A 27,623-nucleotide genomic window follows, 5' to 3' on the forward strand; every position below is an offset into this window, starting at 1 on the left:
AATTTGTTGCTTTAGCACTATTTCTGCTGGTACCCGTGATTGACCTCCCGTAAGGTTATCTGCGAGACCCCCTTCATCTTCCTCGGATAATACCTTAGATTCCAGTGGTTCAGTATGTCATGCCGTTTAATTTTTAAAAGTAAAATATACAATTATAGATTTTTATGACACACATAAATCATTATTTGCAACTACAGTATGAAATGTTACCCTTAGAAGTAAGGAGGAGAAAGTAAACAGAGAGGCATGGTAAGCGCCGTGCGGTACCATACGGTACCAACGGAATAATTTGTATCATAACAGCTGACACAGGAATGCTGACCAATTGCTTGTTATTTCAATTCATGGACTTATATTTCAAGACAATAAATCACATGATACAAAATCGTATTCTCAATATTTATAAACAAAGTAAAGCAACTTACTTTAGACAGGTAGTCATTTTTATTCCTCTCGACACGATCTCAAATTACAAGCAGTTGTTGCCGCAAACAAATACTCAAATAAAACCTTTTGTTGATTTTAGGCATTGTAGAGAGTATCTCCTTGACAATGTAAAGCGAAGTTGCCAGATTTATGGCGCGAGTAAGGATCAGTATGAGAAAATCAGAAGTAAGGCGCACTGGTACTATACGGTACCGCACGGCGTTGCCGGGTTAACATGGTTAGATTGGTTGGATTGCAAAACTTTCCCAGGAGCAGACGTGGACTCTGACCACAACTTGTTGGTCATGAAATGCCATCTGAAGCTGAAGAAACTGAAGAAAGGAAAGAATGCAAAAAGATGGGATCTAGACAAGTTGAAAGAAAAGTGTGTGAGAGATTGTTTCAAGGAACATGTTGCACAAGAACTAAATGAAAAGGCTGAAGGAAACACAATAGAGGAAGAGTGGATAGTCGTGAAAAATGAAGAAATGTTAGGAAGGAAGAAAAGATCAACTAAGAATCAGTGGATAACTCAGGAGATACTAGACCTGATTGATGAACGACTAAAATACAAGAATGCTAGAAATGAAGAGGGCAGAAAAGAATACAGGCGATTAAAGAATGAAGTGGATAGAAAGTGTAAGGTAGCTAAGGAAGAATGGCTGAAGGAGAAGTGGAAGGATGTTGAAGGTTGTATGGTCCTAGGAAAGGTAGATGCTGCATACAGGAAAATCAAGGAAATCTAGGTGTATGAATATAAAGAGCTCCGATGGAAAGCCACTTCTAGGGAAAGAAGACAAAGCAGAAAGATGGCAGGAACATATCCAACAGTTGTATCAAGGTAAAGATGTAGATAATTTGGTTTTGGAACAAGAAGAGCCTGTTGATGCTGATGTAATGGGAGACCCAATTTTGAGGTCAGAGTTTGACAGAGCTGTGAGTGACCTAAATAGAAACAAGGCACCTGGAATTGATGACGTTCCCTCTGAATTACTGACTGCTTTAGGAGAAACCAGCATGGCAAGGTTATTCCATTTAGTGTGTAAGATGCATGAGACAGGAGAAGTCCCATCCGATTTTCGGCAGAATGTTGTTATACCTATTCCCAAGAAAGCCTGTGCTGACAGGTGTGAAAACTACCGCATCATTAGTTTAGTATCTCATGCCTGCAAAATTTTAACATGTATTATTTACAGAAGAATGGAAAAACAAGTTGAAGCTGAGTTCGGAGAAGATCAATTTGGCTTCAGAAGAAATGTAGGAACACGTGAAGCAATCCTGACTTTACGTCATATCTTCGAGGATCGAATCAAGAAGGACAAGCCCACGTACATGGCATCTAGAAAAGGCATTCGATAATGTTGACTGGACCAAGCTATTTAAGATTCTGAAGGTGATTGGGATAAGATACAGAGAACGAAGAATTATCTACAATCTGTATAAAAATCGGTTTGCAGTAATAAGAACCAACGGCTTTGAAAAAGAAGCAGCAATCCAGAAAGGAGTGAGGCAAGGCTGCAGTTTATCTCCCCTCCTTTTCAATGTTTACATAGAACAGGCAGTAAAGGAAATCAAAGAGAAATTTGGAAAGGGAATCACAATCCAAGGAGAGGAAATCAAAACTTTCGAGATTTGCCAATGATATTGTTATTTTATCTGAGACTGCAGAAGATCTGGAGAAACTGCTGAATGGTATGGACGGAGTCTTGGGTAAAGAGTACAAGATGAAAATAAATAAGTCCAAAATGAAAGTAATGGAGTGCAGTCGAACGAAGGCAGGTGATCCAGGAAATATTAAATTAGGAAATGAAGTCTTAAAGGAAGTAAATGAATATTGTTACTTGTGTAGTGAAATAACTAACAATGGCAGAAGTAAGGAGGACATAAAATGCAGATTAGCACAAGCAAGGAAGAGCTTTCTTAAGAAATGTGCTCACTTCAAACACTGATATAGGAATTAGAAAGATGTTTTTGAAGACTTTCGTGCGAAGCGTGGCATTGTATGGAAGTGAAACATGGACGATAACTAGCTCAGAAAGAAAGAGAATAGAAGCTTTTGAAATGTAGTGTTACAGGAGAATGCTGAAGGCGAGATGGATAGATTGGACCACGAATGAAGAGATACTGAATCGAATTGGCAAGAGGAGATCGATTTGGCTAAATTTGACGAGAAGAAGAGATAGAATGATAGGACACATCTTAAGACACCCAGGACTTGTTCAGTGGGTTTTTGAAGGAAGTGTAGGTGGTAAGAATGGTAGGGGTAGACTAAGGTATGAATACGACAGGCAGATTAGAGCAGATGTAGGATGCAATAGTTACGTAGAAATGAAAAGTTTAGCACAGGATAGGGTGGCATGGAAAGGTGCATCAAACCAGTCTATGGATTGATGACTCAAACAACACAACACATGGTATACAATATATACATGCAATGGAACAGGACCAACAAAGCACTTCAATACAAGGAGATTTCTGCTTATATATTTTCTTGTCTCCCTTCCTACTTCTTGCCACTGATGAATAGCATCTATTGCTCTATTTGAGTTACTACAATCAGTATAGGAATAAAGAAAGCCATACCTGGCACAGATAAAACTTACAACAGTCTGAGATAAATTATTGTTTCAACCAATACCTTCTTTGAAATGAACAATCCCAGCTCAGACTCGATAGTATATAGCAATGGGTTTTTGCAGCTCGAGTAGAGCATACGCTCCTTGATGGAACATGTGTAGCCTGGCATCGAGTAGATAAATACTGCAATAAAAGAAAGAAATACTGTATTACCATATTGGGTAAAACTTTCAATGTGATAAAAGAAAGAATGAATAACTTCCAACAATATTATGACATATCTTTAAATATGTACATACCAACACTTTCCAAATAGTCTCCTTCATGAGTATGTTTAAACCTGTACAGGTGGTAACGAGCATTTGTAGTAGGAACTTTTTCCGGCAAATTTTCAATACTAACTATACAGGCACATTCTACATTTATAATTTCTCTCTCCAAATCTGAAATGAAAAGGTAATATTTTAAGTAATGGAACAAAAATTAGGGTCAATACCTGTGAACAAAAAAAAAAAAAGGAGGTATGAAAAACATCTTTTAATTACTGATGAGTAATTATGATTAATTACCTTAAAACTATCAATAATTAATTAATTAACTGAGTTGAACTGATCAATGTATGAAGGAAGAAGTTATATTTAGTTGGATCGAGTTACAGCCGACAACACAATTAATTAAAGGTGTCCTACAACACAGAGAGCTTTTTAAGTATGTTATTTTTACAAATTACTCTAATAAGCATGTACATAGGCAAAAGAAACCATGTAATAAGAAGGAAATACACAAGACTGTTCAGTTAAGACTAGACAGACTTTTTAAACCATTAACATATTTGTGATAAATGTAAGCAAAATAAAAATAAATCCGATTTGAAATAAATTTATTATGTTTCATCATTATGTAACTTCCTTTTATGCCAGGCTGAGTTGCTCAGATTGTAGAGTACTGGACTTATGAGCTCAAGTTGGTGGGTTCAATCCTGGATCAGTCCAGTGGTATTTGAAAGTGCTCAAATACGCCAGCCGCATCAGAAAATTTAATGGCAGGTAAAAGAACTCTTCTGAGAGAAATTTGCAGCATTCCAACATTATTTTTGCCAATGGTTAAACGTCGTACTAACAAATCAATGATTTTCGGTGATACAAGGAAGGGAAAGGGCTAGGATACGGAAGGTAGCAGCCGTGGCCTTAATTATAGTACAGCCCCAGAATTTGCCTGGTGTGAAAGTGAGAAAACATTGAAAACCATCTTCAGGGCTGACGATGGTGAGATTCGAATCCACAATCTCCTGAATGCAAGTTCATAGCTATGCAGCCCTAACCACATGGCTATTTAGCTCAATAATTCAACATCTCCAAAAACCGTAAAAGTAGTTTGATGTAAAACCAACTAACATTATTTTCCTCTTAAACAGATGCCACTGGTCAGGAAAAATGGGGTTAACTCAATTTTATCTTTCAACTACTCTCCTCGTCCATCATCATTCAGCAGTCTAGATCTTGTTGCTTCATGATGATATTAACCAGGTTTAGGCCTTCTCGGCCTTTCTAATTTTCATTTGTAACTTGTAAGATTGTTCTGGCATTCTTTCTTCATTCATCCATTTGATGAACTTTAAACTTTCCAAGACTGTCTCTCCTTTTTATTATCCATCTTGGTTAATTAATTATTCCATGGATATTCATTTCTCAGTCTCTCCCCCTCTCCCAGTCATATGTAACATACTTCCCAGATATTTCATTCCTATAGCCTGTATTTAATTTTTATCTTCCTTTGTGCAGGCCAGGTTTCTGCTGCATAGGCAGTATGTCAAGACAGGCATGTAATGTGTGCTGTACATCGATTCTTATAGCCTAAATTTGTACATAAAAACAATTGAGGATCTTAATGGAAACCTGGCCAGGAAAGAAGAGGACATCAGAGAGGTTCTGAGGAATCATTTTGATTACCTACTGAACAGGACAGAAACAGATCAGAGAACAAAAGAACCAGGTGTTGAAACCTGCACAGAGGAACCTTCCATTACATGGGCAGAAACAGAAGCAGCCCTTAAGAAGATGCTGCAAGGGAAATTCCCAGGAATCGATGAAGTCAGCACGGACGTGATTAAAGCATCAGGAGTCCAGGGTTTACAGTGGCTACACAGAGTGCTTAGTGCAGTTTGGAAAGATGGCAAGATACCTACTGATTGAGCAAGGGTGTCATTACCCCCTGTTTAAGAAAGGTAATCGCCGAAAATGTTCCAACTACTGGGTAATAACACTCCTTTCTCATAGGCTTAAGATTCTTGAGAAAATCTCAGAGAGCAGATGCGAGTCATCTTATAGCCACAGTTTGAGGAGGAACAGACCTAATCTTCAGTGTCCGTATCATTAATTCATATCCTAAAGGCAAGGCCTTGTCACTGCAACCACATTTGTCTCTCCCTGTGCTGTTCCCACTTACACACGCGCCTTCAGAAGGTATAAAAGCGAGCGAGTGGGGCAGCTCGGGGACAGTCAGGAGCCGGAGAGGGAAGCGGCAACTTCTTACCCAGAACTTTTCCTTCCAGCAGAGTCGTGAGGAATGTGTTATGTCGTAGTGTGTGGACAAGGAATTTAGTTTTCCTCTTTTCTATAGTGTTGATCAATTCCCTTGTTTCGTCTATTTCCTTAAGGACCCTATTGTTTGACTTTTTCTCTGTCCAACTAATTTTCAGCATCCTCCCCCATATCCACATTTCCATTGCTTCCAGGCGTTTTATATCCTGTTTTGCTAAGACCCATGTTTCGCAATCATACAACAAAACACTCCGCACAAACATTTTGGCAAATTCTTTCCCAACTTTAATATTAATGTTCCTGCTTGTCGGAAACTGTTTCTTGTTACTGAAGGCTTGTTTAGATAGAGCAATCCTCCTCCTGATTTCTGTGGTGCACCTGTTGTCCTGAGTGATAATGCTTCCCAAGTAGCAAAATTGACTTACTTGTTTTACATTTTCATCACCTACCTTAATGTTTATTGGTATTTCTTCAGTTGATTTCTTGACAACTAATACTTTTGTTTTCGAGGTGTTCAGTTTCAATCTTGATTCTATTACAATATCTGGCAAATATATATCTATTAAATTATTTAATTCTATTCCTTTCTTTCCAACACTTCTACAGTTCAACAGTAACATTTTTATGTCATCCTTACTTGATTTCCAGTTCCCTGTTCCCTTAACACCGCTCCCTAGGCCACCCCGTTTCCCTGAATGTACCTGCTTATAACCCTTCTAAACAAATTTCCCAACTTACATGTACTACTGCGGTTTAAGTGAAGGCCATCTGAGCGCAGATCCCTGTCACCTACCCACCCATTAGGATCTAGAAATCTCACTCCCAGGTTCCCACATACCCACTCCATAGTCTCATTTAAAACCCCAATCACCTTCTAGTCAGTATCCCTCCTACACAATATTCCACTGATAACAATCTCCGCTTCCTTAAAATTCATCCGTGCTTCATTTACCAGATCCCACACATCCCCAAATATGTTGGTACTTATACCTGCTTGTCTTACGTTGTTAGTACCAACGTGAAACACTACCACCTTCTCCTTTCCCTCTTCCTTCTCTTCTACTTTCTTCAACATCTGCCTCAACTTAATTCCTGGATAACACTCTACCCTGGTTCCCTTTCCTCCACACACTTTCCCCCAAATGTCTAACAATGGAATCCCCCATGACCAGAGCCTCAACCCTACCCACCTCATTTGATCCCCTCTCCTCCTGGTCAACCCTATCTTCTCTCACTGCTGCAGAAGCTACTTCCTTCTCCCTTTTCTCCCTCCCATGACCTGTTCCACCTGTCTTTTCCTTTCCACTACACTACATTTCCCTTTCCTACGTTTTCCCTTCCTCTTACTTCCATACATCTCAGCAACAGTTCCCTGTTCCTCATCTTCCCTCGGTTGTTCTACCTGGAGTGACTCGTACTGATTTCTCACAGACACCTGTCACGAATTCCGATCCTAAACAGAGCCCTTAGCCTGCAATCTCCTTCCCCTTAAAACATTAGACCACATGTCTTCTACAATTCCCCCATTTCCTTCCCATCCCTCCCTTACACCTTCTGTATCCTGTACATAATTTGAGGGAGGCCTATTTTCCATCCTGTCCTCCGAGAGAATCCTAATTATCTCCCTCAAACTCTCCAACTCCTCCCTCATACTCTTTAATGCCTGGCCACACCCACAGTTCCTACACTTACACTCCTTAGGCATTATTTACGGAATAATGGGAAGAACAGGAAAAATAAAATAACTTATTCTGTGCACAATAAAAATGAAAGTAAAGAAATACTGCCCATAAAAAAATGAAAGGAAAGAAATATTGTCTAGGATAGTTCACAAAGATCACACAACAACAAGGTAATTAATATAAGCTACTACTTCGCTACAATACTGTACCGGGAACAGCGGTACGGAACTAAGTCCCTGCAATTAAAATTTAAAACTTCGCGCTATGCGCCAGCTCAGCAGCAGAAGACGCTCAGGGACAGATAGCAACCTGTGCGTGTGACGTAGAGCAGGTTGAAGTCACAGCCCGCCTCCCCGTGACACAGAGAGAGCCTACGTAAGTATGGAAAGTTCCAAAAGTTTCTTCGGCTAATAACCTTCCTCACAGTAATAGCTGGATAAAATCAACCACATCGTCATGTAGCCCCATATTTTATATCAATTCCTACAAGGTTTGGTAAAAATCCGGCAAGATACTACGAAGTTGTTGAGCGAAATGTAAGGACATATTTTGGCTTGGATCATGTATAAATAGAAAGCTGCTTCCCTCAGCAGAACAGTGTGTGTCACAGTGTGTGTGTGGAGTTCGTGCGGCAAGCAGCGGGCGGTCGGCTTGCGGGGACCGCGGCGCTATGCGAGTGATAGTCGCATTTCGCCAAGTTAAAGACTTAAACCCCACAGTACTGAGTTCGGACATAAAAGAATTTCAACGCTACGCGAGTGATAATCTCATTTCGCCGAGATCAAGGCTTAAACTCCACATTCGAATTTATAAATATATCCGCGAGTTGCAAGTGATGGTCTTATTTGACGAGTCTCCGACTTAAACCTTATAACACTGTGTGTGGACTTGAAAATTTCCCGTGATTCACGAGTGATAGAATCTAGCCTCATTTAAGACATTTAAACTTTAATGGTGATTTATTCGGAAAGATGTTTCAAACTTACATTTCTTACGAGTGTTCATAACCCACGATTGATGAAACAATCCGAACAGTGATAAATTGTGAACGATATTCGCCTTGCAAACTAATTGAAATATTCCGCAGATCGTGTGTGTCAGAACTTTTCAGACTGTGACAAGTGATTCATTAATGAATTAATTTCAATCTATGACTGTGTCATCGGACTTATAGAAATCGTGGAATTTACCAATATCTCGTGCATTCAGAGTAGACATTGGACTGTGATTAGTTTCAATCCGTGTACTATGCATTTAATTGAACTGTGAGTAAATGGTAGACTGTGAACGCTTATTTGAACTGTGTATTCGCTATATAATAATAATAATGTTATTTGCTTTACGTCCCACTAACTACTTTTTTTAAGGTCTTCGGAGACGCCGAGGTGCCGGAATTTAGTCCCGCAGGAGTTCTTTTACGTGCCAGTAAATCTACCGACACAGGGCTGTCGTATTTGAGCACCTTCAAATACCACCGGACTGAGCCAGGATCGAACCTGCCAAATTGGGGTTAGATGGCCAGCGCCTTAACCGTCTGAGCCACTCAGCCCGGCAGTATTCGCTATAGACAATGAGCTGTGTATTAATGACTGACTATGGATATCTATTTAGGCCGTGCATTCATAGTAGGCATTGAACTGTGTTTAGAGATGAAACACGTAATTGAACAGTGCATTCATGGTAGACACTGAACTGTGCTAAGAAGTGAATAACGTAATTGAACTTTGCATTCATGGTAGACATTAGACTGTGTTTAAGGTGTACATTTACCACGAAATTAAACTGTTTACTCATGACTAAGCAATGAACTGTGCATTCAAACTATGGGTTTTCAATAGATAGTATTTGTTTTGTGTGTGATCAAACCACGGACTGTGGAAGAGTGAAACCTAATTCATTTAATTTCAAATTAATGAACCAGATCAGTTTACAAGTGAAATATTTTCTTTTCAAGTGACCGAGTTAAAATTGCACGTGACCCTAAACAAGTATTTCGTGTCTGATAATTTCAAACTGTTTCAAGTATCACATTTTCTTTAATCAATTTTATTGACATTTGATTACATTACACTACGAGTGACTTTCGTTCAACATTCAAATCTGTTATTCAAGGAAATCTTTCCACGTCCCAGGTGCTAATGTGTACGGTCATAAGTCATTCTCCGTGCAACCAAATCTCAAATGTTCACACTACTACGTTATCCTGATCTTCTGGACGTCGTATGGATATTCCAGAACTTCTAGAATTTCCATCGTGGGAGAAATCATGGTTCCATGGTGCCGAGAGGAAACTGAGGCAGTATGAGGAGAGCAGCCAGATTTCGAGTACTTCACCAGCTTGGATGTGGAAAGGACCATTTCCTGCATATTTGCTGTATGAAGGTGATATAAATTTGAACTTTGTTAATAAATTCAGAACTTTAAAAAAAACCTAAGAATTTTTTCAAAAAACCCTCTTCCTCTGTAAGCACTTCAATGAGGAATGTACATGCCCTGCGTCTAACTCATGCTCGTCAAAGTACCATATTTACTGTTACAGAGGAGAGGGAGAAGAAATTGGCGCCCAACGTGGGGCTCGATTGTGAGTACAGTAGAAATGAAATTGACACTTTGCCGTTCTAGGCTCGATCTGAAGTGCAATTAAGTAAATTTAGAAGTGCAGTGATAAATGAAGTAGCACTCAAATCGTGTGAAACTTAGATTCAGTAACTTATTCAAGATTCATTCATAGTGCTTTGTGTGGCATAATTATTAACATTCCAGTGAACCTTTTATCAAGATATAACTTTACTATTTTAAGAAGTGCTATTGATGAGTTTGAGAGAGATTTTTTGTGTGTTAAATGTCTTGAAGATTTTTTTTTGAGAATGTTTGAATGAAATTGAACATGAACTTGTAACCATTGGACAGTAATGGTGATACCTGATTTTTTCAAGTGATTTATGATTTTCTGGTTGTCTTGGTTAAATACATTACTCTCAAAATGGAAAATATTTTAGCTGCAATTGAAGCTCTTAAAATTAGCTTAAATGAGCATATTGCCGAGTAGAATAATAACTTAGGGTGAAGAATAAGCAAGGCTAACGCGGCCACTACTAAATTAGGTGCTGATTTACAAGCTCGTATTAATGAGGCCAACGCCGCAACTACTCAATTAGGCACCGATTTACAAGCCTGTATTAATGAGACTAACGCGGTAACTACGCAATTAGGTACTACTTTAGAAGCCCGCATTAATGAATCTAATGCAGCAACTACGGCAAACCTAGAAAGTCGTATCACACAAGTGACTAAATTAATTGATACCAAGTTTACCGAAGTAAATGCTAACCTAGAACATAGGCTTACTAAAGCTGGTTCTGAGATTGAAAAACAATTCTCAGAAACTAATGCGAAGATTAATTCTAAGTTCACAGAAATAAACAAATGCCTCACCCGTGACTTAGAAACAGTAAAGAAAGACCTTAAACTACAAATAGTTGAAGACTTAAAAGCTTCGTTTCCTACCTCACATCAATTAATTAAGGAAGTTGAAAGGCAGAATTCAAAGAATCTCATGGTCAGTTATCGCAGGCACAAGCAAAAATAGCCTCTATTCAGGATAACATCCATGAATCTTTTAAGACTAACTTCCAGAAAATAAGTAATGAAGTTAACTTACTTAAAACAAACAGGAAGAAACAGATAAGCATGTAAAATCTCAATTAGACAGCGCACACACTCAAATCGTTCGCATAGGCCGTGACGTTAATGCAGTGAAGCAGAGCCTTGAAAAAGAAGTCCAGAGCATGGAAAACTCCATCCGCGGACAAGTTAAGACAATCAAGGTCGAATTACAGGGGAAAATAGAGACCATTGATAATAGGATATCTCAGGTGGAGAAGGTGGTGTTTACACATCAATGTCAAGGGACTAGCAGAGATACTTCTAGTATTTCTTCCGTTTTAAAATTATCGGATGATGAACCTGCAAAATTCTCCGGAAAGGAAGAGTAAACAGCAAAGGAATTCCTTCTCAACATTGAGGAATACTTTCAGGAGAATAAAATATGATCCGATTGTCAGTTAAGGATAGCATCCAAGTTATTGGAAGGGAAAGCATTAAATTGGTATACAGCACTTAAATTTAATATCAAAACCTATGATGAATTAAAAGAAGCTTTGTTGAAAAGATTTTGGAATTCTGAAATACAACATTTGATTAAGCTACAGTTGTACTCGAGGAAATACAACAGTGTGATTAATTCTTTGCGATATTCCGACTTTCTCATTTCACAATTAAAAAAGAAATTTTTCGATACTCCCTTGCCAGAACAGGAGTTAATACAAGTAGTAACTTTACAGTTCCCGGCGCACATACAGGAAATTCTTGTGGCAGCCAACGTTCAAGACCTAGGGTAGATGAGGTTTTAAGGAAACTTGACACTGCCCATACACAAAATAAGACGAAACAGGTTGCGACACACCATGTCGAAGTTAACAACCTGCCGAGATCAAATCTCGCGCCCCGTGAAGAAAGAGAACCACGGCGATATTCGTCATCTCGTTTCCGGCAATTTAGGAGACGTCCGTACAGACAACGTACGCCTTACAGACGTGATCAATCGTGGAGGAAACTTTCCGACTCGCCTACTCGAGATAGGGATTCGCCGAGAGCCGAGATCGAAAGAAGATGGAAAGAAACCCGCGAATATATCCAGAAGCGAAACCGAGATGAAGGATTACCTGGCGCTACCTCCTTAGAATACCAAGAGCACGCCAGAAGACAGAACGTGACGCCTGCGACAAATCCTGAATCGACAGGCGCAATTTAAAAAAAACTTCAACATAACAACAATAAGATTGCCTAAAAACCGGGGAGTAGAGGGGAAATAATTTGTGTCACCAGCATTAATTACTGGTACTTGGATAACACAGATCTCTTGTATGAAGATCCCACACCTGTAACACCAAAGGTCCAACGAAGTCTTCCAGTCATTAACATTACATTGGATGCTTTTCACGTAACTGCCTTGATCGACTCTCGAGCACAGGCCTCATTAATTCCTGAGAGATTAATTGAGATGCTGAAGGGGGAGGAAGACGTATTATTGATACCAGTCGCACAAATCAAAGTTAAAGGGATAGTACCGGACAGGCATATCAAATGTAAATTTCAAACTTTCATTACATTTGACATTGAAGGTGTCCAGTTCAAGCATATATTCTTAGTCATCTCATGATGGGTTGTTATACAAGTATCTTGATCATGCCAAAACCAAACCCTGAATTTATGCTCCACCCAGATTAAGGTCTAACATTATCTGGCACTGTTATTCAATATCCGGACATGCCGGCACGGATAAAGTAATGATGATCATAAAGGAAAAGTTCACATGGGAGAACATGAGACGTGATGTCAGAAATGTTCTCCGAACTTGTGATGTCTGCCAACGGATTAAGCCCAATAATCGACTATTGAGGGAGTTTCCGAAACCGCTTCTTCCCGAAAGACCAGGAAAATACTGGCTTTAGACCTATACGGGCCACTCCCTAAGGCAAACCGCGGCAACAGGCACATCGTGGTGACAGTAGATGTCTTTTCCAAGTTTACGATGGTGCTGCCCATTCAAAAGGCCAATGCCGGAAACATCCTCCGCAGGATAAAGGGAAACATTCATTATTCCAGAAATGGGAAAACCGGAGTTCCTACTTACCGATCATGGACCCCAATTTACATCTATGGAGTTCCAGACGGCACTTGAAGATCTCGAAATAAGACACATTATGAATTCTATTCGGCACCCAGAGGCTAATCCCACTGAGAGGATCATGCGTGAAATTGCAAGGTTTTGCCGATTATATTGTAGAACTCATCACTGGAAATGGATCGAAGTCTTACCCGTGATGCAGCGCTGTGTTAATTCAACTATCTACGAGTCTACTCAGGATATCCCCATGACAGTACACCGAGATGTTATGCCTGATAGATCATGGGACCATTTACTACCATCACCTCAAGATCCAGCAATCACCCATCAGACTCGTATTGACACAACAAGAGAGAAACTTAGACATGCTGCTCGGATTGGAGAAACCCGGTATCGAAACCGCACTTTTCGACGACCACTTCGAGTCAATGACTATGTTCTAATTAGAAAACTAGCTGTTTCACACCCCGAACTCCGCATCTATGCAAAGTTCTGCCCACTTTATGTAGGACCCTATAGAATTGCGGAGGTTCTTGAAAAAGGGGCATACAAAATTAACAAACTGGATGGAAGCGTCGAAGGCATTTACAATGAAGCCAACCTAAAGAAATATTTCAGGAGGGAACATCTCTGAAAGAAAATCCTGTCGAATTTTCTTTCTCGCAGGAGGAGATGTACCGAGAACAGCGGTACGGAACTAAGTCCCTGCAATTAAAATGTAAAACTTCGCGCTACGCGCCGGCTCAGCAGCAGAAGACGGTCCGGGACAGGGAGCAACCTCTGCGTGTTAAATAGAGCGGGTTGACGTCACAGCCTGCCTCTCCGTGACACAGAGAGCGCCTACGTCAGTATGGAATGTTCCAAAAGTTTCTTCGGCTAATAACCTTCCTCACAGTAATAGCTGGATAAAATCAACCACATCGTCATGTAGCCCCATATTTTAGATCCATTCCTACAAGGTTTGGTAAAAATCCGGCAAGATACTACGAAGTTGTTGAGCGAAATGTAAGGACATATTTTGGCTTGGATCATGTATAAATAGAAAGCTGCTTCCCTCAGCAGAACAGTGTGTGTCACAGTGTGTGTGGAGTTTGTGCGGCGAGCAGCGGGCGGTTGGCTCGTGGGGACCGCGACGCTACGCGAGTGATAGGCGCATTTCGCCGAGTTAAAGACTTAAACGCCACAGTACTGAGTTTGGACTTTAAAAGAATTTCAACGCTACGCGAGTGATAATCTCATTTCGCTGAGTTCAAGACTTAAACTCCACATTCGAATTTATAAATATTTCCGCGAGTTGCAAGTGATAGTCTTATTTGACAAGTCTCCGACTTAAACTTTATAACACTGTGTGTGGACTTGAAAATATCCTGTGATTCACGAGTGATAGAATCTAGCCTCATTTAAGACTGATTTAAACTTTAATGGTGACCTATTCGGAAAGATGTTTCAAACTTACATTTCTTACGAGTGTCCATAACCCACGATTGATGAAACAATCCGAACAGTGATAAATTGTGAACGATATTCGCCTTGCAAACTAATTGAAATATTCCGCAGATCGTGTGTGTCAGAACTTTTCAGACTGTGACAAGTGATTCATTAATGAATTAATTTCAATCTATGACTGTGTCATCGGACTTATAGTAATCGTGGAATTTACCAATATCTCGTGCATTCAGAGTAGACATTGGACTATCCGGGAGATAGTAGGTTCGAATCCCACTATCGGCAGCCCTGAAAATGGTTTTCCGTGGTTTCCCATTTTCACACCAGACAAATGCTGGGGCTGTACCTTAATTAAGGCCACGGCCGCTTCCTTCCAACTCCTAGGCCTTTCCTATCCCATCGTCGCCATAAGACCTAACTGTGTAGGTGCGACGTAAAGCCCCTAGCAAAAAAAAAAAAAAAAAAAAAAAAAAAAAAAAAAAACTGGACTGTGATTAGTTTCAATCCATGTACTATGAACTTAATTGAACTGTGAGTAAATGATAGACTGAACGCTTATTTGAACTGTGTATTCACTATAGACAATGACTCGTTGGCTGAACGGTCAGCGTACTGGCCTTCGGTTCAGAGGGTCCCGGGTTCGATTCCCGGCCGGGTCGGGGATTTTAACCTTAATTGGTTAATTCCAATGGCACGGGGGCTGGGTGTATGTGTTGTCTTCATCATCATTTCATCCTCATCACGACGCGCAGGTCACCTACGGGTGTCAACAGAAAGACCTGCACCTGGCGAGCCGAACCCGTCCTGGGATATCCCGGCACTAAAAGCCATACGACATTTCATTTACTATAGACAATGAGCTGTGTATTAATGACTGACTATGGATATCTATTTAGGCCGTAGGCATTTAGTAGGCATTGAACTGTGTTTAGAGATGAAACACATAATTGAACAGTGCATTCATGGTAGACACTGAACTGTGCTAAGAAGTGAATTACGTAACTGAACTTTGCATTCATGGTAGACATTAGACTGTGTTTAAGGTGTACATTTACCATGAAACTAAACTGTTTACTCATGACTAAGCAATGAACTGTGCATTCAAACTATGGGTTTTCAATAGATAGTATTTTTTTGTGTGTGATCAAACCACGGACTGTGGAAGAGTGAAACCTATTTCATTTAATTTCAAATTAATGTACCAAATCGGTTTACAAGTAAAACATTTTCTTTTCAAGTGACCGAGTTAAAATTGCACGTGACTCTAAACAAGTATTTACCGAGCTTGATAGCTGCAGTCGATTAAGTGCGGCCAGTATCCAGTATTCGGGAGATCGTGGGTTCGAGCCCCACTGTCGGCAGCCTTGAAGATGGTTTTCCGTGGTTTCCCATTTTCACACCAGGCAAATGCTGGGGCTGTACCTTAATTAAGGCCACGGCCGCTTCCTTTTCACTCCTAGCCCCTTCCTGCCTCATCGTCGCCATAAGACCTATCTGTGTCGGCGCGACGTGCAGCAAATAACAAAAACAAGTATTTCGTATATCACGTATTTCAAACTGTTTCAAGTAGCACATTTTCTTTAATCAATTTTATTGACATTTGATTACGTTACACTACGAGTGACTCTTTCGTTCAACATTCAAATCTGTTATTCAAGGAACTCTTTCCATGTCCCAGGTGCTAATGTGTACAGTCATAAGTCATTCTCCGTGCAACCAAATCTCAATGTTCACACTACTACGTTATCCTGATCTTCTGGACGTCGTAAGGATATTCCAGAATTTCTAGAATTTCCATCGTGGGAGAAATCGTGGTTCCATGGCGCCGAGAGGAGACTGATGTCTGTACGAGGAGAGCAGCCGGATTTCGAGTACATCACCAGCCTGGATGAGGAAGGATCATTTCCTGCATATTTGCTGTATGAAGGTGATATAAATTTGAACTTTGTTAATAAATTCAGAACTTTAAAAAAACTTAAGAATTTTTTCAAAAAACCCCCTCTTCCTCTGTAAGCACTTCAATCAGAACGGTACACGCCATGTGTCTAACTCATGCTCGTCAAAGTTCCATATTTACTATTACAATACTACTTAGTTGAACAAATTTTTTTTCTACAACACCCTAACAGAATGAAAATTGCTGTTAATTACTGAAAACTGAAAGTAATACACAAGAATTAGGCCTACACAATTCTTAACTGCATTTAAGTCTACCCTAATTACTGCAACAGAATTCTAGTAAGAGAGTTAATACAGATATGACTAGATACTATAGATACTACAGATACTATACTACACAAATATTTCCCAGTAATAGAATAAACACACTAATTTATAATAAGATACCTACTAAAATACACTACAATTATTTTAAACTACGTTCAGATGTATCCTAATTATAATACAATAGGTTATTACTAAGCACAAACTGAAATGGAAATTACAATTTAAGTTTGAAATTCGCAAGACTACAATGATGATGATGACGGACACCTAAGAATTTTGTGGTCAATGTATTTTCACTAACCTAGACAGGACTGCATTTGCTGAAATTTCTATCGACACAGGGTCAGGATTGTTAATAATTATGTTTGTATCATCAGCATACAGAACGGCAATTTCTACTTGATTATTGTGAGGGAGATCATTCACATAGATCGAGAAAAGAACAGGCCCCAAAATACTACCCTGTAGAATACCTAAGTCTATGTTTTCACCTGAGAGTGATGTGTCTCATTATGCCATTTACTGTTACAATGTGTAAATTCAACAAACTGGGATCATTTATCCAAGTATGATCTAAACCAGTCATTAACAATTCCTCTAACCCCAGTCGGTGCAACTGCAATTTGCGCAACAATATTTCATGATCAACAGTATCAAATGCCTTTGGAAGGTCAAGAAATATTCCTGTTACAGTTTCATCATCAGAAGCATTTACGACCAACTGTGTAAAATGTGATGAAGCAAAGTACTTCTGCCAGTTCAGAACCCGTGTTGTGTATTATTTAACAAGTTATATTTGATATTTGATTAAAAATTTAGTAAGCCGATCTTTCATAGCACATTCAAATATTTTGAATTAAGTACTGATACTGGTCTGTAATTATGTAAACTGTGTACGTTTCCACTTTTAAAGACTGGGATAACTTTAGCTAGATGAGGAGGTAGAACAACAGCTGAATGTACTGAATAGAAGAACTGAGCAATGTGATTGAGGATCAATGAAGAAAAGAGTAAGACGATTTTGATGAGCAGAGGAAGTAAAAAAGGAAAAAGGAGCTATCAAAATTGGAGACAAGTAACTGGAAACAGTGGAACACTTCCGATACATAGGAAGTGAACTGACAGAAAATTGAAGACTGGATATGGAAATTAGTAGGGGGATACAACAAGGCCCCCCTCGTGTATTAGACTCCCCTGGCTTTTTGGGACAAAGAAATAATAATAATAATAATAATAATAATAATAATAATAATAATAATAATAATAATAATAATAATAATAAAAAAAAATCTCAGGTTCCCAATGGGAATCAACATCTATATCATACAAGACCCCCTCCCCCCCCAACAACGTAATTCGTCAGAGAAGAACGATTCCACTTCGAACTGGGTACAAGCCTTACTGCATCTCCGATGACATCACATAAGTTTGTGAATAGTATCGTCCGCACGACCCGTGCAATGAAAACACGCGTCAAAGTCATGCTGTACATCTGTGTTTCGTAGTTAAGAAATGTCTGCCTCCGTAGCGTAGGCCCACTGCAGCTCTGATGATGTCGCACAAATAGGTGAATAGTTTCATGTCCAAACCACGCATTGCAAGCATGCATCGGTCATGCTATATGTCTGTGTTTTGTAGTCAAGAACATCCACCAGTGTAAAGGTTAGCACAATTAGCTGCCATTCTGGGGAGTCTGAGTTTAATTCCCAGCACCGTACTGCAGGAAGGTTGATATGCGGCAAAAATGGTACATGTAACTACCCTCCACTGGGGGCGTGTCTAAACAAAGAGCTGCGGCACCTCAGGATGAGGAAACAAATTTAGTTTAGCTGAGAATTATTCACGGTTGTTGTTATTAATATAGCATTCAATATTAAAACTTCATCTTTGGTCCATATTGAATGGAGATTAACAAACAATAAAGAAGAGTGCAATTGATCCACCTTTTTCAATACAAAGTATGCTGCTAATTCAAAATTATTTATTTGGTACCGGTTTCAACATCTCCGACGTCATCATCAGACAAAATTGGGCAAATAAACAAAGAGATACACACGTTAAAATACAAACTATAGACCATTAATAGTAAAATAACAATGGTTAGATAAAATACAAAGTGTGATGATGCTTAAGGAGAAAGTCATTCTTAAGTCATTCTTAAAATTGTAAAACGGAAGGTGAAAAACTATTACAAATATTTAAATAAGTCTTGATCACATAGTAGTGACTTGTAACATCAGTCTTCATAAGTTGAAGTACTGAGTCGTCATCTAATTAAGCAAGTGGATCTTGTTACAGACATGGGTATGAAGTTGTTATAACACCAGAAAGTTCTCGATCGAATGCTCTCTCTAGACTCCGTAATACAAAACAGGCCGATCGAGGTCCCGCATTGGATTGAGAACTTTCTGGTTTTATAACGACTTTAATACCCATGTCTGTAACAAGATCCACTTGCTTAATTACACAGTGACTCCGTAAGTCAACTTTTGAAGACTGATGTTACAAGTCACTATAAGTTTACATATTTTCACCCTACTGTGAACGTTCTATGGAAGAACAACATTTTACGTCGGTTTTCTAGACAGTAACATTCAAAACTCGTCCCGTGGTTAACAATGCCACACTTAAGACTTTAAGCTCTACAAAGTGATCAAGACTTATTTAAATATTTGTAATAGTTTTTCACCTTCTGTTTTACAACTGACCAACAATTTGTATTGAAAAAGGTGGATCAATTGCACTCTTCTCTATTGTTTATTAATATAGCAGGCGAGATCATTAACAAAGTGATCGTTTAATATCTCGTAACTCGGGCCAGTATAAACCTAATATTTGGAGAGAAGTATGTTTGAAATATGATAAAAACTATCCTATCATAACGATTGTTTTACTCGCCAAAGTAACAAACTAATAATAATAATAATAATAATAATAATAATAATAATAATAATAATAATATTGATTTTACGTCATCACTAGCTACTTTTATGATTTTCAGAGATGCAAAACAGAACATACTATGCGTTAATGAACATATGGAGACAATGAATGTGCGAAATTAAACACTATGATAATAAAATGCATTACCCCACACCTGTAATTATCCAAAATTGCGACAAGCTTTCCTGTTATTTATTTTTATTCTTTCCGTCATGGAACTTCGACACCATCCGGGCACTTAGTAGCATACCTAACCTAAACAGTGTGGTCTCTCTTATCTCAATTACAGCTGTTTAGGTAAATCCTGCTGTGATAAATCTAGAGAACAAGCATGAAATATACTTTAAAATGTAGGCCTGGCTTTCAAGAGCCACAGTTATCCAAAGAATGCTTCCAGTCACTATGTATTACATTCGGAAATACAACTCATAACATATGCTAGTTATCAACTGGTGGGTTGGCACGCTTTTTACAGCATGGCTTTATTCAGAAGGGGTGGCTTCTGCCACACATACACCAACTGGGAATAACAAAGACCATCTCCAGAAACCATTTGTGTATAGATTCTCACTGTTTGGACTATAGTAAGGAAAAAAATTATTTTTCAAGTTTCAAAAAGACGGAATCTCGAATACTCTCTATTACCGTGAAGATGACGTCATTTGAAATGACGACACACTGGTAGCAGGGAAGTTGGCGACACAAGATGATAACGTAATCTATAATCTTCATTTCCGTATTGACGAATTGCACAATTAAAAATAGGAGAGGATTTCCACCAATCAATACTTATTTATTGCATATACACCAATCCAAATTACAACATAAATGAAATCACAGAAAAAACTAACATCATCTTCAATACAGTTATCCCCGCCCTAAAACCCTTACCTTAAGTTAATCGATAAACAGAACGCGACACGCAACAGAAAAACACCAAACAACACACCCAGCTCCACCTCTACCCCCACAACAACAACTCTCCCTACCCCTCCTTCCCTTCCCCTCACAGCAGCTAGTATGAGCCCAAGAAGAACACGATGTAGTACATTACAAGCTCGCACGTCAAACACAACTCAGCTACACCAACAACAGTAAGTACATATTCCAATTCACACACATAACCCTTAGACATTCCTCCAACATGATATCACTTATAACTCAATCTTATCTTCCACAGATAAACATAACATCATTGCACAGCTACAAATGGGAAAGGAGCCACTACTTTGAACCCAATGTCATCCAAATTTACGGACGCCACAGGACAACATGAATTGGTTCCAATAAAAAGGCAACACACACAGCAGAGCTGAACATATTTTAGTTGAATTTCATCCATACATTTGGCACTTTTTTAAAATTGAAAGTGTTTTATGCCACATATACACATGAAGACAAAATCTTTTACCCATGCAATTTTACAAACTCCAAGAATAGCAGCTGAAGTGTACAACTGTAAATAAGACTTAAATACGGAAGTTATTCGATGTATTGACCAACAAGCAAGAACAAATGTTCATATGCATGAAGTGCTTTTATATATTGTATTTATCTATAAGTTAGTTTAAGTAAAGACATATTTTATACACTAATTTTAAGACCTTCACATAATATTTTAGACATACAGTTGCAATATTGTACAGAATGACATATACGCCAGTTCACGCTAAGACTTGCCCCATTTGTATGTGACTAAATGTACATTATCATCATATAGCATTCCTTTAACAACACAATCTTAATCAAAGCTTCATTATATAAATATGTATGTATGGTTCAGCTGAAGATGACCTTGTATATGAGGTCGAAACCGGTCCTGTAGCTTAATATATGCAATAAATAAGTATTGACTGGTGGAAATCCTCTCCTATTTTTAATTGTACAAGACGATAATTCAAATGAAAGCAGTGATCAGGTTTACTGTGTGGTAGGCCTACTGCTTAAGTGACAGACACATATGACTGCCATTACGTTCTTTTGTATTAATGTTGCATAATACAATACCCTTATCCCTTTTATCTATGGGGTCGATTATGAAGTGAGACAAATCTTCGTTGCGAGTTTTTACGACCGGATGCCTTTCCTGACGTCGACCTCATCAGAGGAGTTTATGAGATGGAACTAATGACGTGATATAAGAGTAATTAAAACTGAGTATATTTACTTTATATATAGGCCTAAAAGTCATGTGTTCACCATTTATTCTTTTATATTTGATGATGTTTGTTGTTTAAAGAGGCCTAAAAACTAAGGTCATTGGCCCTCTTTTAAATTTAGAAATACTGCTTTCCAATAAAAATAGCCAGTAAAACTCGAAATACATTCATAAGCTTGTTAAAAAATAGTGTTGAATGTTTACATGTACAATTTATAGCTCTTTATAGCCTAGAAGTCATGTGTTCACTGAACAAAATTTGAGGTTATGGCATATCCCTTTCAGACCGTGTACGCACAATTATGCGGGTTCGTATTTTCTTTATTTCTGAGTTTATTTGACGTTTTCTTGGTGCTAGACTGGACTGCAGTGCTTGTGTGAGACACGTAGCATGTACTTCAGCTGTTTTTATTTAGTACTTGACCACCAGGGGGCAGGAAGAAGAGTTTAAAAATACAGTTCATTAGCAAGATGGCAGGAAGCAGTAATGCCTAAAGTAAGTATTTATTGCATTCATATTAATCTAGAAGCTTTACTGAATATCAGAATATAATCAATGAAGTGTGTAAATTGTGTAGCAAACGTAAATTGTGAACTTACAACATCGTATGTAATACCATGAGGTTTTAAATGTTGATACGCACATATGTGCGAGCTAGGTTTCCTTACAGGCACTGCATGCAGGAGTGCTGGGTGCTGTCACAAAAAAGGACTGCGAAAGCAAAACTCGTACTCTACATGAGAAATGTAATGTATAAGATTTTAATTGTTTAAAATCATTCCACACAGTAAAATAGAACATTTGATCATGTACATGTGCATATTCACATGTACTGAGTTGAATTTTTTTAATTTTTTACTTTTTGCAAGTAGTGAATGAAGTCCTGACATGCACAATTGTGTGGGTTTTGTTTTTCAACTTATAGTTCTTATTTTGTAAAATAAACTGTAAAAACATGTATTTGAGAGCATTTTAGTAATTTTTTGACGTTTTGACACCTCCAGATTTCTTTCAGGTCTGACGATAAGTTGCTGCTGCCAAAAGGGCAGTAAAAGCAAAACTCTTCCTCAATGTAGAAAATGTAACGTTTACTTGTGTTTGAACAAAGATTTAATTGTTTTAAATTATTCCCCACTGTAAAATAGAACATTTGATCATGTACATATGTATATTCACATGCATTGAGGTAATACGCACATTATGTGCGGGCTAGGCTTCCTTACAGGCAATGCATGCAGGAGTGCTGGGTGCTGTCACAAAAAGGACTGTGAAAGCAAAACTCGTACTCTACATGAGAAATGTAATGTATAAGATTTTAATTGTTTAAAATCATTCCACACTGTAAAATAGAACATTTGATCATGTACATGTGCATATTCACATGTACTGAGTTGAATTTTTTAATTTTTTAATTTTTTGTAAGCAGTGAATTAAGTCCTGACACGCACAATTGTGCGGGTGCTTTTTTTCAGATGTTAATTTTTATTTTGTAGAATAAACTAAAAATATATGTATTTAAGAGCATTATAGTCAGCTTTTGACGTACAAACAAAAATTCACACCGCCAGTTTTCTTTCAGGTCTGAAAGGGATATTGGACCACTCCTACTGTTTTTTTTTGTAAATGTGGGAGAAAAGGGGGTCTAATACGGAGATTAATATGGAATAAAGATGTACCAATGAAGGCTAAATAAGTAATGTATAAGCGCAATTACTTACCTATATTTACATATGCAGCAGAAACCTGGACAATGACTCAGAGATCAGAGTATAGGCAACTGAAATGAGATTCTTAAGGAATATGGCACAGAAGACAAGTAGAAACAGAGTGAGAAATGCAGACACACAAAAAGCGATGAATAAGCAAAATATGCAAAAACTAAATGACAAACTGGAACAGAACAGATTACAGTGAAGAGAGGACGAGGAAGACCAAGATTACAATGGATGGACTCTGAAGATCAGCATAGGAGAACAGAACCTAGACTGGAACACAATGTTGGATGAGGAATTGTGGAGGGACCGGAAAAAATGGAAAGGAACCATATCTGTCTCCACCAGGTGCCTACTGGACAAGGGGAAATCATGATGATTCCCATGTGAAGACAGTCGCTTGTAAGTTCACTTCAGTGAAGAGTTTGCTATCCATCACAGTTCTGGGCATATTATTTTATGACCGAACTGGAACATGATCCACCACATGTCATGTTAACGGATGATATGACAACAACTACCCTGTTTAGGCTTTACTTTTTTCATGGGCCCATTTATGCTTCAACTTATTCAAGGATGTTGGTGACAGTTGAGAGACAATGGGCTTACGAATGATGTATAGCTGCAACATGAACAGGCACCAGTGCATTTCACTTCGTCCGTGCACAATATTTTGAATGAATATTTTCCTGGCTACAGGATTGGCCAGAATTCACCAACATCACCAGTGCAACTAACGTGACCACCACACAGTCCTGGACAACTCGCCGTGGGGCATCATCAAGGAACGTGTCATTGTGGCGTTACAACATTAATGACCAGTTATGGAGGGCTATGGAAGGAGCCTTCGTCAGCCAGCATTACCCCACAAATGCTGCAACAAATCTCACGTAGATATGGAAGCATATTAGTTTGTGTTTCGAGCATCAAGAAGCCCATACAGATACACCAGATATGAGGAAAGGTAAATATGCATTATTACGTAGGGGAACAGAGACTTCTCGCCCACCCTGTACAACACAATCTACGATCCATTTGCTATAGGAGTGAGGAGAGCAACACAGTAAACTGTGACACTGTTACTCGTAATGGACGTAACTGAAAAATTGCAGTGAATGGAGAAACTTACATATTCAACTATAGTCAAATGTTGCAGCTTAAGGGTTAATGAATAAATAAATTTCTTTAATTCTTTGACATATTTTAAATTTGAGGACAAACTTAACTTCAAAAAAATACATACCGTCCCTGGAAAGGTAAAGTATCATAAGCAACATTTTTGTCAAAATTAGGTTACGATGTTTACACGTCAATCAGACTCCACTACACATGCTGGCAAAGTATTGCCAGCGTCAAATGAATCTAGACGGAAAAAACGGCTTTTTAAAAAAAATGATCGTAACCACCATCAGTAGTATACAGAACACCAGGTTAGCATAAGCATCAGTCATTACATTTTAAGCGGTCAAGGTAGAATCTCGTAATTTGTGTACAGATTATCGTAAGCGACGCCTGAGGTAGAATCTTGTAATTTGCGTTCAGATTATCATAAGCGACAAGTTTTAATTCTGGAGGGAATGTGAGATGCATCAGTTTCAATGTTCATGACTGTTGTCGGTCATTGCTGTAGTAAATGTTTTATAGAAAACTGCCGCAAAACAATTTGGCATTTGAAACATAAGGCAAAACCTGCTGGCGGACCTATCGCATGTTGATTGACAGCTAGTATAATAGTGGAATGCAGAAAAGGGATGGGAAGGGAAGTAAGGGGCTGCTTCTTGTGACAGACTTGACTGAATAAGTATGGTCAGTAACTGAAGAAATTGTTTCTTTGTCAATACATACTCCTACCGTTTGTGCAAGAGGTGAAATATGCTGCTGAAAATTCTAAACTGAGGTTTGCGATAACAAGAGGACAAATGAGAGAGGTTGTTCAGCGTTCATAGTTTTATGAATAAGGTAGAGGACAGAAAGAATAAAACACAAGAACAGTATAGAAGGGAGTTTTTGAAAGTACAACAAAAAAATAGCAGATGCAACAAAAGTATTGTCGAGGATCGTCAAGAGAATTTTAACCGAGCAAGTTGGCCATGCGGTTATGGTCGCATAGCTGTTAGTTTGCATTCGGGAGGTAGTGGGTTCGAATTCCACCATCAGCAACCCTGAAGATGGTTTTCCATGGTTTCCCATTTTCACGCTAAGCAAATACTGGGCGGTACCTTAATTAACTCTTTCGCTGCTGCAGTAGAGTTAACTATCTGAACTTTGCGCTGTCAGTACTATGAACGAATATATTCAATCTGTCTTGAAACATTTGTATATGCTCCTGCCATCTATTGGCTAACATTCGAACAACTTAATTACCTTTTTATTTGCATACAGAGTGCAGTATAAAGGTTTTTCTTTTGTCACCTCATGTAAACAAATACTTGAGTGTTTTCATCATGGCTGCTGATTATGATCGTAACATGCGCCCCGAGGATATTTTTACTCTTTTAGAGGAGATAGAGTCCGATGTTGATTTTGATAGGGATGTGACAGCGGTGGGGTTTTTGAACCTTCAGGTAGTGATAGTCAGGAATATACGTGTTCGGGGAGAAGGAAAAGTGATCTGGAAATACAATTACCATTCACATGGACCGAGGATAAATTTGTTCCCAATGAGCATGGAACCATGTATGACTAATACCAATCTCACTTCAGAATGCCCTGAACCTTATTATTTTGAACTGTTTGCCAACCAAGATATCTTATCTATGATGGCAGATGTAACAAACTTTACAGAAAGCAGTTGAGGCCACGCTGCCCCCCCCCCCCCCCCCCCCACTCAGTTTTCCAGACTAAAGGAATGGGTGAATACAAATTTCAGGGAAATGTTTTGTTCTGATTGCTGTGACTACTGATGGTTCAAAATATATACATTTATTCATTCAAGAACATTGGTCCAGTGATTTCCTTCTTCATGCCCAAATCTTCCAACAGATTATGTAACATGACTGGTATCTCATTTTTCTTAGCATGCTTCATTTTAGTGATAATGAAAACCCCAACAAAAGTGACAGCTTGAATAAAATTTGTTTGATAATCGACCACTTTGGGACAACATTCAAACACTATATGGTCCCATTTGCTAATTTGTGTGTGGATGAGAGTCCAGTGTTCTTCAAAGGACGCCTACCTTTCAAGCAATATATAAACTAAGTGCCATCACTTCAGAATAAAACTATTTGTTCTCTGTAACAGTAGGAGAGCATGTGTTTTGAAGCAGACCATGCCCGCAAGTTTTACCAGGACTAAAACATGTTAGCTGATTTTCCAATTCTTTGTATATTATTAGTATATAATTAGTATTTTTTTTTTAAATTTGTTACAGTTTGCTTTACGTCGCACAGACACAGATAGCTTTTACGGCGACGATAGGATAGGAAAGGCCTAGGAGTGGGAAGGAAACAGCTGTGGCCTTAATAAAGGCACAGCCCCCAGCATATGCTTGGTATGAGTATGGGAAACCATTGAAAACCACAGTGGAGTTCGAACCCACTATCTCCCGGATGCAAGCTCACAGCTGCAAGGCCCTAACAGCACAGCCAACTTGCCCGGTATGTAATTTGTATATTATTAGTATGTTATTTGTACGCTCAGTCACTAAGTTTTTCATTTCGCACTTCGTAGTTGTTCATTTAGTGTACCATACTGAACTTCCTTCTGTATATAAGTTAGGCCTGCTCTACAAAATTACAGGCAATTATCAAATTTAGTTCAGTATTTCAGTTTTAAATTATTTACCTTGTGCGGGTGTATGAGTTTGTGTTCATATAGTGAAGAAAGTGTATATAAGTAACTGCATTAACACTACATGAAAAATCTTTGTTATTTGGAAATGACTCAAACACTGGACCCAAAAATGGACTTCCACCTCAGCAGCCTGTAGGCTCTCTGGTGAGTTTAGCTATAGTTTCATTCAACTTTTGTAGTTAGAACTTGTATTTTAGGTGAATATTGCTGCTGATGTAGGCAGTGTGTGTTGGCTGAAAATTCAGCACTAGGGGCGCATGCACGCATACAGGAATGCAGCATAGAAAAGGTTAAGGCCACACAGCCACAACCTTCCCAATTCCAGCCCTTTCCCATCCCTCTGTTGCCAAAAACCTTCAATGTTTTAGTGTGACAAACAAGCAGCAGAAAAAAATTAGTAGAACAGAGATAGCACAAGACTGAAGAAA

At 38.7% G+C, this 27,623-nt stretch overlaps 1 protein-coding gene across 2 annotated transcripts in view; it reads right to left on the reverse strand.

The window, feature by feature from the left end:
- twf (twinfilin actin binding protein) overlaps window positions 1–27,623 on the reverse strand; it is a 207,339-nt gene that overhangs the window by 46,405 nt on the left and 133,311 nt on the right. For both annotated transcript variants that reach the window (XM_067140456.2, XM_067140457.2), the window contains exons 6-7: window positions 3,303–3,446; window positions 3,065–3,186 (exon numbers count right to left, since the gene is read on the reverse strand). In XM_067140456.2, the coding sequence (XP_066996557.2) occupies window positions 3,065–3,186; window positions 3,303–3,446 (266 nt within the window). The remainder of the gene's footprint in view (window positions 1–3,064; window positions 3,187–3,302; window positions 3,447–27,623) is intronic.

The sequence above is a fragment of the Anabrus simplex genome, chromosome 2, assembly GCF_040414725.1.
Source record: "Anabrus simplex isolate iqAnaSimp1 chromosome 2, ASM4041472v1, whole genome shotgun sequence".
NCBI lineage: Eukaryota > Metazoa > Arthropoda > Insecta > Orthoptera > Tettigoniidae > Anabrus > Anabrus simplex.